Source organism: Lissotriton helveticus, chromosome 2_1, assembly GCF_964261635.1.
Source record: "Lissotriton helveticus chromosome 2_1, aLisHel1.1, whole genome shotgun sequence".
Classification (NCBI taxonomy): Eukaryota; Metazoa; Chordata; class Amphibia; order Caudata; family Salamandridae; genus Lissotriton; species Lissotriton helveticus.
In genome coordinates this window covers 86696807-86712895 of record NC_136059.1, presented here as the reverse complement: position 1 = coordinate 86712895, position 16089 = coordinate 86696807, and the positions used below count along the sequence as shown (strand labels likewise).

Genomic DNA, 16089 nt, shown 5'->3' with positions numbered 1-16089 from the left:
CCCCGCGTGACCCCGAGGTGAACCCAGCATGTGCCAGGAGCGAGTACCCACATCTGTTAAGAGCATGACAGGAGTTGCCCAATAAGTGGGTCTCCTGAAGGAGTATAACATCAAGCCCGTGTCGTTTGATAAATTGCATCACAATAGTTCTCTTAAGCTTGTCCCCAAGCCCGTTGACGTTCCAACTCATGACCTTGAGACTCTTATCCCACCTCATAGTGGCAAGTATTCCTTCCTACTGTTGATTCCAATGGGTTCCAGGCAAAGCATAAATCTAGAAGTACAGGGATCTGTAGTGACCTCACCAGGTAATTCCCAACTCCCCACCTCCCCTTCCTTCCCCAACTCCCCACCCCCCCAACAGCCCAACTCCCCAGCTCATCCCATTCCGCCCCCCTCCCTGCTGCCCTGCTCCGTAGGTTCAAAACTACCCACATCCCCAATTAGCAGGGTGCCTATCGACCTACCCTAAGAAAGAACAACTAGCAGAGCACTCCCCCTGCCGTCCCTCCTCTCGGTACTTTCCCTGTTCGGTGCGTGGATCAGCCCCAACTCAAGCCGCCTTCCTCCTCCCCTCCCTCCCATCCCAAGAAGTATTGAACATCAAGTGAACCAACATCCCCTGACCCCCCCCGCCCCACTCTCCACCAAAGTCTAATTTTCTCGTGGTCCCATGCCTGGGTCGGAGCGGGCCACATTGACCTCCAGGGGCACAGCCAGTCATTGACCTCCGCTAGGCTCCTTAACTGACCTTCTGGTTCCTCCTCGAAGTAGCAGGCGTTTGGACCGAGATATGGCCACGGACTGATTTCACCACTGTGGGGCAAGATGGCGCCCGGGGCTATTACCTGCACCAGGCCCCGGGCGATTGCAGCCGGTACTTCTCCCTTCCGGCACACAGGATGCCAGCAGGTGTCCGCGTTGGTTGCGCAGCGGCAGCGGAGTCGCTCCGGTGGGTTCTCGGCCCCCCGGAGAGGTCAGTGGCAGAGGGCCGATCACCCGGTTCCGGCTCGATCATGCCAAGAGCCGGCGCTCGGTCGGAGTCCCGCGGACCCTCCTCCGCCGGTCCGATTTGCCCTGGGGCCAAGCCGCCGCGCTCCGCCACAGTTCCGCAGGTCAGTCAGAGCGTGGGGCTCTTGTGGGGCAGGCGATGAGCGGATATATTTAGGGATGGAATGCTGCGGCTCCGGGGAGCTCCGAGTTCAGCAGCCATCTTCGTTGGCGCTTAGCCACACCCCCCAACTCTGTGTACTTTTGAGATATAAAATAGTCCCTCATGCATACCAATGTAAGCACTCCATGGGAGGCGGAATTATACACCAAATGCCCAATAGCCTGAGTCGTGAGAGTAATAGTAATCAGGGTGGAGCCAATACACACTCTTTCTAGGTGTCAAAGAACTGGCAAGCATAGGTCTTGCACACAGCCGCACTGTCAAGCCAGACCTAATGACTATAGTCAATAAAAACCTTTATTTGGAATTCACACTTACATGCTTTTCTCAAACTTTGAATCTGTGGGTGTAGAATTATTAAAGGAGAAAATTGGCGAAAAAGTATCTTATCATACAGGGTTCTAACGTATAGTAAGAATGAGAAGGCTTTAAATGTCTTCCTTCCCATTTCTCCTCGCGGTGTGTTTTCATTTGATGATTGGTTACCCTCTTATTCAATGATTTTATTTAACACTATAATGACCTTTTAATTGCACTGCTATGATATGTTGCACTGTTATCTTATCTCACATTTTGCTGTGTTATCTATCCTATTTAGTTAGCTATCTTATGTTATATTACATTGCGTTACGTTGTGTTTTTTAAACTATCTTCTTACTTTTACATTATGCTGTTACGTCATTTTATACCTTATGCTACATTATGTTGTGTTATGTTGTTCTGTAATGGTGTACTGTCAATATTACATTACGATTTGTTAAGTTGTTATGCTACCTTTTGTTATTTTATATTACATTGAATTGACACAAAGTGTGACATGCATTGTTTCTATAGGGTAAACTGCAGCTCTGGATTGACCTCTTCCCTAAGTCGCTGGGCCCACCTGGGCCACCATTCAACATAACACCGCGGAAAGCGAAGAAGTAAGCTTTTTTTGCTATAGTATTTGCTTTGCTACCACAACTCCTAATGATAATTCTCCAAATGTGTATCTTTCAATGGCTTTTCACCGTGTTGGTAAAATGATTAGAAAAAATGGAAATCCTAAGTCTGAAAGCTGCTACAGGTAATATGTATGGTCACAACAGTGATTGTGAAAATTGATCCCTGCCAGTAAATCTCAGATCAAGAGGCCTTATCCACAAAAAATGTAGAAATCTAAGAATGGCAGCCCGTTTTCATGCTTTGCAGGATTCATACAAATTCCCAGCAGTGAATCTACACAAATTATTTACAGTGCTTAATTTGAGCTGGTGTTTGCAGGTGGGTGCCAGGGATTATTTTTTATCATCAGAATTTGACCCAGAAGGAGACAGATACAAGCAAAAAAGGGGGATAGAAGGAGGAAGAGAAAGACGGAAAACAGGGAAAAAGAAGAGATGACAAATAGTCCACGAAGTGAGATACAGGGCGGGGTGTATGATGGTTGATAAAAGAGGCACAAAGTGAAATCAAGGTGAGACATTCAGGTTATTCAGCACACCGACATTTGGTAGTTCTGGCTGCAGACTTCTGAGCGCTTATTTAGGGGCGGGTCCTCCATTTGAGAGGACGAGCGCCGCCCCCCAAGCACCAGAGCTAAAAAATAAAACGGTAATAAAGCTTCTTTATTACCATTTTATTTTTTAGCAACCTGTTCGAACTGAGGGGCATATTACCAACAATTAGCGTTATTTATAGCCAACGATGCTTAGCAACGAATTTTTTAACGCTAAGCATCGCCGGAAATTATCGCAGAGATAACTTGCTATTAGCAAGGTTTATCTCAGAAGTGATAAAAATTCTCACGCTAACTGCCAAATGAGAGATTATCGCTGGAAAACCAACGATAATCTCTGAAGTTTGGCGTTAGCTTGATGATAGGGGCTTACAAACTTAGCCATGATATCCACCTTCCATAGGATATCATGGCTAAGTCAGGAAATTACCAGGTGTAAAAAAAGCAGTGCTAACCGCCACTGTTAAACACTGACCGTAGGAATCCACTTACTTCTGGGGGTTGTTTACAATACAGACAGTCCAGAGGAGTGGTTATTGTTGAAATAGACGTCTTCACATTTTGTTCTCTCCATTTTTTCCCCACCTGTAAAACACATTTCTGGGAGGATACAAGTTTACTTTGTTATGGTATAGTTCCCCCTAACCTGTTTGCACAGTTGCTGGCCTGTGCACATATTTTGCATTTCAAAATGTAAGGTTGTAGTCAGGGCCCTAGAATTATTCGGCTGGGGAGGACCAAATTATGTGGCAGGGCTGACTAAAAATGTGGGATGAAAAGGCAGATTATGCAGCAGATTTTATAATAGTATTACCTCATTCTTTTGTCATTTCACCACATTAGTAACTGTTTGACACCGTAATACAGCAATAAGAAACAGAAAGGTGACCGGTCACATTTTGTAAAGGGATTTCCACTGTGTTGTTAGTAACTTTTGATCCGTTTGAGCTAGAAACACATTTTTTGTTGTTAAAATCTGCAGATTATGTGGCAGATGTTGGAGAACATGGCAAATGCAGCAAATCTATACCTATGCGGAAAATGCTGTAGCCGCAAAAAACTTCTTATTCCAGTGTCTCTTGTTTATTTGCAAATAGTGTTGGCAAAGCCACTGGGAATGTCCTTGAATCCCAAGGATATGACGTGCCCAATTTCCACTGCATTGGAACACTGGTTTCCACTCTGCACCCACTGTAGGGAATAATTCAGCTAACATGACAAAATGGCCACAGATGTAAGTAGGATGTACAAGCTGAGTATTCCACAAATCGGGATTCTGTGAGTCAGGGCTTAAGCCAACAAGTGCACTTTTTGGGGGGTTTTCCCTTAAAATCATAAATGTTGCTGAATCCGCCCATATGCAAAGTCAGTTTATAGGGTGCTTCTTGACATCTAAAGGAACGTGCAGCAGGTGTTTTTTAAAATCATAATTAGGGAGCCCATTAGGATCGCGGACGGACTTGAGTCCGTCCGCGACCCCTGAGGAGGAGGGAACGTTCCCTCCTGTGCAATTAGGATGTGACCGCCACCCTGGCGGTCACATCCTCTATTTTTAACATTGCGGCGGGTGCGGCTTCAAGCTGCACCTGCCGCAATGGTAAAAAAGCACGCATTGCATTTACATGCAGAAAGTGGCAGGCACCGCGCGGTGCCTGCCGCTGTCTGCATGTAAATGCAGGGGGGTACCATAGGTACCCCCCATGTGCACCCCCCTTCACCCTGGGGGCCCGCAACGGGCCCCCGAAGTGCACATTCGTATGCTTTTCCACGGCGGAGAACCCGCTGCGGAAAATCATATCTGATACGCAATCCTAATATGGCTGGCGGTGTCTGAGAGACACCGCCACCATATAAGAGCATTTCCGCCGCGGTGGTAAGCCGACCGCGGCGGAAAAGCGGCGGACATACACCAAGACCCACCAGCCATCCTAATTTGGCGGTGTGTCTTTGGAGGCTCCGCGCCGGTTTTCCCGCATCCTCCCGCCGGCCCGGAGGATGCGGGAAAACCGCGATCGTAATGTGCCCCTATGTTGGTCACACCAGCCTAGAGCCGGCCCTGGCAGGGAGGCAAGGAGGGGCAAGCGCCCCTCCTTGCCCCCCCACTGCGGACGCCCATGCATGTCATCTAATTTGACCGAAGTGGCCTTTAAATGCAAACACCTTATGTTTGATGGAGGGTGACTCTACGTCTTAAAAGACTGGTTACAGCTTCCATCTCTCTAGTGGAATAGGTGAATTGAAGAGCAGGGACTCATCCTGCCACCAGGCTCACAACATGTGCTCATCATATTGCAGGGGAAAATTCTTTACAACGCATCTTTTACTCCACACTACCATTACGACGCAGCTATTACAACGCAAGTCGTTACAACGACTTGCGCTGGAGGGCGCTGTAGGATAGGGAATAGTCTAATTTTCTATCCAACACCTTCCCTACTATCCACGGGGATTGGAGTTGGAATAGAAAATTAAACTATTCCACTATCCAGCACCCCCCAAAGCAAGTCGTTGTAACGTCTTGCATTGTAATGGCATGCGGAGTAAAAGCATGCGTTGGGATGTCATACATCCCATATTGCATGTCCATGTTGCTGCCAACAGCCTGCTGGTCTAGTGCAGAGTTGGGTGAAATAGATTTTGTTCCTGGAAGAAATAAATCTTGGATATTCCTCACACTTAAATTTTTTGATGGCCAGGTGTCAAGTCATGCCTCAAACCCATTTAATAGGGACAAGGTCTCTCAAAGTGATGATAATACAGGTATAATTCTGATATCCTTTCTCAAGTGTTGGGGTTTCAAGCCATTAAACTAAGCGAATTTAATACTTGGGTATAACGCCTGCATTCCGTTTGTGGCTCTCATTCTGTTGCCGCAGTGTCTCCTCAGTATCACAAGATCTATTGCTATATGATGTGCCTACTACAGCCAATCTCGCGGAAGGCAGCGGCCTGTGCCATAATAATGTAATAGGAAATATGATCTGGTCTGCTGTGTCCTACATATCGTTTATGAAAACGTTGTCCTATTGGGTGTCTATTAATCTATTAATACGTGTGATATTTTTGTAAATAATATTTACGACAAAATATTTATATAAAACGCAAAAACAACAGTTGATGGACAGAATGCAGAACAATGCCATACATTCACCCCAGTTCAGAGATCTGGGCCTAAATCCATCGTTATTTTGCTCATCAAGCCACCCCAGTTCAGACATGGCCATATGCAAATCAGTCCTGACCCTGTGCCTCATGGGAACAGTCCTGCCCGAACTGCCAAGCCAGGTCCTCCCTGGACTGGAAACAAGCTTCATAGGACCAGTTGCGGGGTTTCACAGCAATATTTATGTCAAACTATGTTCTGGTTCCACACTGGCACCCTTGGGGCTCTCAAGCAAAAGCCAAACTACTGGTACTGGGTATAAAAGCCACCACACCTACCGTTTCACCCCGCTTTGATAGCCAAGCACAAGCAGGGGACACTTTTTGAGGAAGGAAGAGTCACAGGTAAGACCTCAACCAGATGGCACATGGTCCTGCCAGGAACACAGCACCCAGGTCCACACTGAACAGCGAGCCGATGGACTGGAGGTCTCCATTGGTACCAGACGCAGCTTGAGCAGCCTATGATGAACCATGAAGGTTCAGTGCCTTGCACACCATGAGTAACAGTTCCATGACACTGTGTATGAGCTCAGACCTAGTAGCACCGTCCTGTGGCCACACAGTTGAGGACCAGGGCTGCTTATGGCCGACACAGGCTGGCATCTGTTCTGCAGTCCATGAGATCAGCAGAAGGAGTGTCCGGAGGAATCACGGTCGAGCCGTCCTTCAGGTTGCTAACATGGGATCCACTTTAGCAGCATGTGGGATGTAGAGGAGACATGAGCTGTATCAGCCTGTGGGGGAAGAGAGGACATGAGCTGTATCAGCCTGTGGGGGAGAGCAGACATGAGCTTTATCAGCCTGTGGAGAAAGAGAGGACATGAGCCTTATCAGCCTGTGGAGGAAGAGAGGACATGTGCTGTAGCAGCCTGTAGAGAAGACATGAGCTTTATCAGCCTGTGGAGGAAGAGAGGACATGAGCCTTATCAGCCTGTGGAGGAAGAGAGGACATGTGCTGTATCAGCCTGTAGAGAAGACATGAGCTGTATCAGCTTGTGGGGGAAGAGAGGACATGAGCTGTATCAGCCTGTAGAGAGGACATGAGCCTTATCAGCCTGTGGGGGAAGAGAGGACATGAGCTGTATCAGCCTGTAGAGAAGACATGAGCTTTATCAGCTTGTGGGGGAAGAGAGCACATGAGCTGTATCAGCCTGTAGAGAAGACATGAGCTGTATCAGCTTGTGGGGGAAGAGAGGACATGAGCTGTATCAGCCTGTAGAGAAGACATGAGCTTTATCAGCTTGTGGGGGAAGAGAGGACATGAGCTGTATCAGCCTGTAGAGAAGACATGAGCTTTATCAGCTTGTGGGGGAAGAGAGGACATGAGCTGTATCAGCTTGTGGGGGAAGAGAGGACATGAGATGTATCAGCCTGTAGAGAAGACGTGAGCTTTATCAGCTTGTGGGGGAAGAGAGGGCATGAGCTGTATCAGCCTGTAGAGAAGACATGAGCTTTATCAGCTTGTGGAGGAAGAGAGGACATGAGCTGTATCAGCCTGTAGAGAAGACATGAGCTTTATCAGCTTGTTGGGGAAGAGAGGACATGAGCTGTATCAGCCTGTAGAGAAGACATGAGCTTTATCAGCTTGTGGGGGAAGAGAAGACATGAGCTGTATCAGCCTGTAGAGAAGACATGAGCTTTATCAGCTTGTGGGGGAAGAGAGGACATGAGCTGTATCAGCCTGTAGAGAAGACATGAGCTTTATCAGCTTGTGGGGGGAGAGAGGACATGAGCTGTATCAGCTTGTGGGGGAAGAGAGGACATGAGATGTATCAGCCTGTAGAGAAGACATGAGCTTTATCAGCTTGTGGGGGAAGAGAGGACATGAGCTGTATCAGCCTGTAGAGAACACATGAGCTTTATCAGCCTGTAGAGAAGACATGAGCTTTATCAGCTTGTAGGGGAAGAGAGGACGTGAGTTTCATCAGCCTGTAGAAAGGACATGAACTTTATCAGACTGAAGAGAAGACATGAGCTTTATCAGCCTGTGGAGGAAGAGAGGACATGAGCTGTATCAGCCTGTAGAGAAGACATGAGCTTTATCAGCTTGTGGGGGAAGAGAGGATATGAGATGTATCAGCCTGTAGAGAAGACATGAGCTTTATCAGCTTGTGGGGGAAGAGAGGACATGAGCTGTATCAGCCTGTAGAGAAGACATGAGCTTTATCAGCTTGTGGGGGAAGAGAGGACATGAGCTGTATCAGCTTGTGGGGGAAGAGAGGACATGAGATGTATCAGCCTGTAGAGAAGACATGAGCTTTATCAGCTTGTGGGGGAAGAGAGGGCATGAGCTGTATCAGCCTGTAGAGAAGACATGAGCTTTATCAGCTTGTGGAGGAAGAGAGGACATGAGCTGTATCAGCCTGTAGAGAAGACATGAGCTTTATCAGCTTGTGGGGGCAGAGAGGACATGAGCTGTATCAGCCTGTAGAGAAGACATGAGCTTTATCAGCTTGTGGGGGAAGAGAGGACATGAGCTATATCAGCCTGTAGAGAAGACATGAGCTTTATCAGCTTGTGGGGGGAGAGAGGAAATGAGCTGTATCAGCTTGTGGGGGAAGAGAGGACATGAGATGTATCAGCCTGTAGAGAAGACATGAGCTTTATCAGCTTGTGGGGGAAGAGAGGACATGAGCTGTATCAGCCTGTAGAGAAGACATGAGCTTTATCAGCCTGTAGAGAAGACATGAGCTTTATCAGCTTGTAGGGGAAGAGAGGACATGAGTTTCATCAGCCTGTGGAAAGGACATGAGCTTTATCAGACTGAAGAGAAGACATGAGCTTTATCAGCCTGTGGAGGAAGAGAGGACATGAGCTGTATCAGCCTGTAGAGAAGACATGAGCTTTATCAGCTTGTGGGGGAAGAGAGGACATGAGCTGTATCAGCCTGTAGAGAAGACATGAGCTTTATCAGCTTGTGGAGGAAGAGAGGACATGAGCTGTATCAGCCTGTAGAGAAGACATGAGCTTTATCAGCTTGTGGGGGAAGAGAGGACATGAGCTGTATCAGCTTGTAGGGGAAGAGAGGACGTGAGTTTCATCAGCCTGTAGAAAGGACATGAGCTTTATCCGACTGAAGAGAAGACATGAGCTTTATCAGCCTGTGGAGGAAGAGAGGACATGAGCTGTATCAGCCTGTAGAGAAGACATGAGCTTTATCAGCTTGTGGGGGAAGAGAGGACATGAGCTGTATCAGCCTGTAGAGAAGACATGAGCTTTATCAGCTTGTGGAGGAAGAGAGGACATGAGCTGTATCAGCCTGTAGAGAAGACATGAGCTTTATCAGCTTGTGAGGGAAGAGAGGACATGAGCTGTATCAGCTTGTGGGGGAAGAGAGGACATGAGCTGTATCAGCCTGTAGAGAAGACATGAGCTTTATCAGCTTGTGGGGGAAGAGAGGACATGAGCTGTATCAGCCTGTAGAGAAGACATGAGCTTTATCAGCTTGTGGGGGAAGAGAGGATGTGAGTTTCATCAGCCTGTGGGGGAAGAGGAGACATGAGCTGTATCAGCCTGTAGAGAAGACATGAGCTTTATCAGCTTGTGGGGGAAGAGAGGACATGAGCTGTATCAGCCTGTAGAGAAGACATGAGCTTTATCAGCTTGTGGGGGAAGAGAGGATGTGAGTTTCATCAGCCTGTGGGGGAAGAGGAGACATGTGCTGTAGCAGCCTGTAGAGAAGACATGAGCTTTATCAGCTTGTGGGGGAAGAGAAGACATGAGCTTTATCAGCCTGTAGAGAAGATATAAGCTTTATCAGCCTGTGTGGGAAGAGAAGACATGAGCTTTATCAGCCTGTGTGGGAAGAGAAGACATGAGCTTTATCAGCCTGTGGGGGAAGAGAGGACATGAGCTGTATCAGCCTGTAGAGAAAACATGAGCTCTATCAGCCTGTGGGGTTGTAGAGGACACATGAACGTGGTAACAGCCCCTCAGTCCTGGTGGGGCCATTTATGTAGATTCAGACTTGAGCAGCCAGCAGAAAGATTGATCAAACTGTTGAAATATGGAAACATCCTTTACAACGAAACTTTTACAACGCAGTGCTTTTACAACACAGGTTTTACAACAAAAACCATTACAACGCATTGCGCTGGGGGGCGCTCTAGGATAGGGAATAGTTTTAATTTACTATCCAACACCTTCCCTACTATCCACGGGGACTGGAGTTGGAATAGTAAATTAAACTATTCACTATCCAGCACCCCAAAGCGCTATGCGTTGTAACAGCATGCGTTGTAAAAACTGCGTTGTAACAGCATGCGTGGTAAAAGCATGCGTTTTAATGTCATACAACCGTTGAAATAAGCTCCCACTAGTAAAAGACTACGGACCTAAGTCCTAAGGTTTCTAATTTTTATTGAATTTGCCACTAGTATCAGGTTCCAGCCTTTAAGACATTTTGTCCTCCACGTTTTCATATTCAGGGGAAACCCAGGGGGAAGCAGACAATGGTAAAGAGGACAGCGAGGCACCAGAAGGCGTGGAGGTACAATGACATGAACATATTTATGCTTCTTCGCCTGCTTCCACAAGGTCTGTTTTTCCATCAGCTCAACAGGGATTTCATTCATAAGTTTATTTATTTATTTGTAAGTTTTGTATAGCGCGAACATGACCCAAGAGGGTATCAGAGCGCTTTACATAAGGATGACGAAGAAAAAGGAATATAGTTCAAAGACATAACAAGTTAGAAGTAGATCAATGTGTTACAAGAGTAAAAATTACATAGTGGAGGGAAATAGGTAGAAGGCAATTGCAACAGGAAATTTAGGACAATATATATCAAGAACAAAAGGGACATTATGGCAGGCAACAATGGGTCGCAACAGATGACATGTAATAGTTAGGATAACCAAAAAGACTCGTAGTAAGAGGAGCAACGTTTCTAGATCAGCACATTGTTCATTAGTAGTTCTTTCATTTTCCTTTTGAAGACAAAGGTGGATGGAATAAGCCTTGTCTCCTCTGGAAGGGTGTTCCAGATTCTCGGGGCAATGCCTGAGAATGTACGGTTGTAGGTTTTAAGGTTATTGAATTTCTTTGACTTGAGCAGTAAGGTGCCGTGCTCCTTGTGTGCCGGGATCCACCAGAGAGTTCCAGTTTATTTGCCAGGTAGAGTGGGGTATTGAAGTGAAGAGCTCTGTGGGTCATACAAGCAATCTTTAATTGGATACTTGCCTCAAAGGGAAGCCAGTTGAGTGATTTCAGGTCCGGCAAAATGTGGTTGGTTTTCTTAGAACCCGTGATGAGTCTCGTAGCCGCATTTAGCGAAGCTCTGATAGGGGCTAAACTGAGTTTCGGCAGTCCGCATGAAGTAGCACTGCCATATTCTAGTCTGGAGATGATCAGTGCTTGCACTGCCGATTTGAAGTCCTCAGGGGGCAGGTAGGGTTTGAGTTTTTTTAGGATGCACAACTGGAAGTTCGCTCCTCTGGTAGATGCTCTGATGTGCTCTTGCATGTTTAGGTTTGTATCAAGCAGAATTCCTAGTGATTTTGTGGAGTCAATGAGGTGAGGTGTGCAATTGAGCGCGGTGAGATTAGAGAGATATTTCAAAACAGTGGGGGTTTGACTAGCCGGTGCAATGAGGAGGATTTCTGTCTTGAGGGCGTTTAGCTTGAGGTGGTTGGCGGTAAGCCTGTTTAGGGTTTCGAGCAGGGTTCCGTTGAGAGCATTGATGTCTTCGGGGGAGGATATTTTCATGTATAGTTGGGTGTCATCGGCATACATGTGATATTGGATGTTTGAGGCTTTAAAAATATCTTTCAGTGGTTCCAGGAAGAAGTTAAAGAGTGTGGGGGAGAGTGAGGACCCTTGGGGAACACCCAGCATGCAGGGACTGGGGTTGGATAGAGTCTGATTGCATTGGATTCTTTGAGCTCTATTGTTGAGGAAAGAGGCAAACCATTTAAGGACCGTGCCCAATAGACCCATTCTGCATTCAAGGAGGTGGAGAAGATTGTCATGCTTGACAGTGTCGAATGCAGATGAGAGATCAAGAAGAATTAGTAGGCAGGCTTCATTCTGGTCCTGTAAAGTGAGAGCGTCATCCACTATGTGAGTGATGGCTGTTTCGGTGCTGTGACCAGTGCGGAAACCCGATTGGAATTGGTCGAGGAGCTGGAATTGTTCAATGTGTCTACGCAGTTGCTCATGAACACATTTCTCAAGTAGTTTAGCCAGGGTAGGAATGTTTGTGATTGGTCTGTAATTATTCAGGTCTTCAGGGTCAGCCAAGGTTTTTTTAGGATGGGGAGCACTAGGCCCTCCTTCAGGCAGTCCAGGATCTCGCCTTGCCGGAGAGAGGCGTTGATAATTCTCCATTTGCAAAGAACCCCTGGACTGAGTTGGAGGAAGTACTGGGTGAATGATTCCCTTGGCACCTGCCTTACTCCACAGTGGCTGTAACACAAGTCAGCTAAAATCAGAGGAGCACCACAACGCATAAACACAAGATTGGGGGGAGACAATGGGTCATGAAATCCCCAGCAGCCAATCACAGTCAGACGAATCCAACATGACAGTGTGCCATGCAAACCCTCTATTGGTGGATCACCCATAAATATAGAAACATAAGCAATGATATCACCTAGGTGCGTCTCAATCCAATGTCTCTAGCAAGTTCCTGCATGCTGGGGAGAGCCCGCAGGAACACAGAAATGGATGTAACTTCTGCCACCTCAAGGCAACCTGACAGCCATCAACACCTCCCTTCACCTCCTAACCTGCGATGGGTGAGAAGAGGCGGAACGCCCTCTACCGCAAACACCCCCCTGTCCCTACAATGAGTTAGGCCATTAGCAACAGGCGGGAAGCAGTGACACAAAACCATATTTAGCACTTGCATCACAAGAGGGAGCACAAAAACACATGCCACACCCAACTGCCCCTTAGAGAGGTGAGGGTGGCCGGCAGTACCCCACCTTTCCACACCCCACATGCACAAACAAGGATGAGGGTTGTAAACAAGAGTCTATCCCTGACAGATACAAAACAAGAATTCTTTTTTGTTCTAGTACCTGGAGTGGTGGCCGAGCCTCCCTCCATGATGACCACAGTCATTGTCTACTTTTAAATGGACACTGGAAGGCCTGACTGGGAGGGCGTTCAACTCATAGTACTAAGGACTGGCAGTGAAAGAGGAGCTAATAATCAGTGGCTTTTACTGGAGTCTACCAACTACACAGCGTTGTCAGTCCAAATCTTCAGAATTGCATATTATCAGTGCTGGGCTTTACTTCTTTTGCAAATCATTGACATCAGGTGTTTTAGTTTAATTGGTTTAAATGAGGCAATTCAAGACTACAACTCCCAGAATGCAATGATATGTTAAATATTATCCTGCACGACGGGTCAAAGAAGGCCTTTTGGCCTTGAAAAACTACGTTTTTGTCGATTCCGAACCGGAGTTAACGAAACCACATCCGAACCCAATGGCGGAAAAAAACTATCTAAGGATGGAGTCGATGCCCATGCGCACTGTAGTCCAGGGGAGGAGCCACCTATCTCGTGATACTTCGAAGACTCTTCCAGGACAACAAGGTGCAATCATTCGGACCCAACACTAGGCGGCGATCTATGCTATAGATATGAATTCAGCAGCCCACATGCCAAGAACAGATGCATACTGGTAAGTAGCATATTCAGTTGGTTCAACACGAAGAGATCTGGTAAGCTCAGACAGATACTACTTTCGACACACATGGACTAAGCTTCTTTGATGAATGTCCAGGAACTCAGGAAGCTTTGCTCCAAGTGCGGTTTGATTTAGTTTTAAAACTCTCCAGTTTGCTCCAGCAGGCCCCACTGAAGATATCATGGTTGCTATCTCAGAAGGGTTGTCCAAATAGAGTATTGGAGACACTGGTCTCTAGTGAAAAGTGTTTGCAAATACCTGATTCACCTTTTCCTTTCGTTCCAGGTTCTACTTGCGCTGCATTATCTGGAATGCCAAAGATGTGATTTTAGATGAAGTCAGTGTGACCGGAGAGAAGATGAGCGACATTTATGTAAAGGGGTAAGAACTTTCTTGTTGGTTATTAATACTGTTTTACATTTTTAATGAAAAAGGTGCAGGGGCATATTATCAAGACAGGCGATAAAATTATCTCCGCTTTAGCGGCAGAAAACTGCAGCTAAAACGGCGATAATGGGCTTGATGATATGCCCTGGAGAATTCCAATTGAAGCTCAGGTTAGATGTCCTTCACATCTAACATGGGCTTCAATTGGAATTCCATAGAGCATATTATCAAGCCCATTATTGCAGTTTTTGCGGCAGTTTTCTGCAGCTAAAGCGGAGATAATTTTATGGCCTGTCTTGATAATGTGCCCCACAGTCTCTTCATGAAAGCTGTGGGCACTTTCTGTTGGGACGCATTTGTCAGGTACGCTCCACAGGATCCGGATGACGAATATAAGGCCCACCTCCAAACGTCACAAACACTCTGATAACTTATCAACAGAGGATTTGAGCCATTAGGTGAGCGGTAAATGCAAAATAATAAACAGGGAAGGGAAGGAAGGGGACAGCTGGGAAAGGGAAGTACCTGAAACGACAGAACATACAGAGATAAGAACACTGTTCATACAGCACTGTTAATATCTAACATACTTCCTAATAGACTAGATACCTGTGGGGAAAAGCAGGACTTGGCAATAGGTTTTCTCTGATCCCCCTCTTGTCAGTTCTGCTTGAGTCCTATATGGAATATACATAGGTTAAGAGCAATCTCATATCTACTACTGAAACAAACGGACCAGACAAGACACCTCCTATCATGCCTGAGTAAGAGCTTAAGCTTTTGGAATAAGGAGTTCCGGGTGTGGGTTTCCACCATAAAAGATTAACTGGACTGAGGGGGAAAAGTATAGAAGCAAATGTGTAAAAATACAGACCACGGTAATGCGTGGGAAGCAAAAACCACAGCACTCCGCTCTGTTTTGGAAATGAACACCAAGTCACATATTAGTCCTCAGGTACAAAAAATGGTAGGGTTCAACAAACAAAAACGGAAGGTTGTTGAATAGTATTATGATAGGCTAATACCATAAGAGCACAACCTCCTCTAGACTTGACAGTATGCTCTCACGGCAACGCGTAGCTGCGACCGCCACCGCGCTCCGCAAGTGTTATGAAACCAGTTTGATCACACCTTAACAAGCGCTTGTTCTGGATACACGGAGCTGCGACCGCCACCGCGCACCACCTACTCAAGGTAGTAAAGAAATAAAGATTGTCGACAGAAATACACTCGATGTACAAGAAGACACGGCGGCGTGTGGTGCCCTCTACCACTCCGCTCCGCTCTTCACTCCGAATCAAATCAATCATTAATCATTCTCCGATACTAGTTATGAAACGGCAGCGTGTGGTAGAATACCACCACGCTAAACGGCAACGCGTGGGAAGCACCACAGCGCTCCGCTCAACGACGGTCTAAGAAGGGCGGGGGACCGCTCCTACCTGATGTGGAAAATCACCACAGCAGCGTCCCAGGAGTTCAACACGATACAGCAGAGAAGCGACCTCCTTCTGCTCGAGTCCTAAACACAGAATAACACGCAACAGGAAGCGTGTCACACAGTCTAAAGTAGCCTCAGCCGAGGCTTCTGGGAAATGTAGTCTTTTCATGCCCGAATAAGATGACAGTCTTATCTTCCACTTAGCGCTGTAATGCAGGCGCTTAGTCGGGCCCTGACAGCATTGCTGGAGTTGCGTCACTTTCATGAGTAACTCCAGCAATGCGTCATTTTTGGGTCAACAGATGCATCAGAATTTCTTACGCATGTCAATCCTTGTGCCATGGTGCTACGTATTGTAAATACGGTGGGGCAGATTTACAAGCCCCTTGCAACACTTTTACGCCGCTGTTGCGTCACTTTTGTGAAGCTGTGGCGGTGTAAATAAAGTGCCACATTGCGACATATTTACAACGTGACGCATCTAGTGAGATGCGATACCAAAGGGGATGATGGACGGAGCGCTTGAGCAAAACAAAGACTCACCCTCAGTCAACTGATCTGGGTTTAATCCATCATCATTCTTTAGCTCACTCCGCCACCCCAGTTCAGACATGGCCATATGCAAATCAGTCTGACCCTGTGCCTCATGGGAACAGTCCAGCCCGAACTGCAAAGCCATGTCTTCCCTGGACCAGAAACAAGCATCCTGGGACTGGTTTCGGGTTCATAACCCTCATCAGCCAGGCTAACTTGAATCCAGTGGCAAAGTGAGCAAGGGACTCACG

At 46.8% G+C, this 16089-nt stretch overlaps 1 protein-coding gene across 1 annotated transcript in view; it reads left to right on the top strand.

The window, feature by feature from the left end:
• The window catches only part of DYSF (dysferlin), a 1004398-nt gene that overhangs the window by 916818 nt on the left and 71491 nt on the right, over nt 1-16089 (top strand). Inside the window, exons 52-53 of the mRNA XM_078674496.1 lie at nt 2009-2097; nt 13762-13857. Of these exons, the coding sequence (XP_078530622.1) occupies nt 2009-2097; nt 13762-13857 (185 nt within the window). The remainder of the gene's footprint in view (nt 1-2008; nt 2098-13761; nt 13858-16089) is intronic.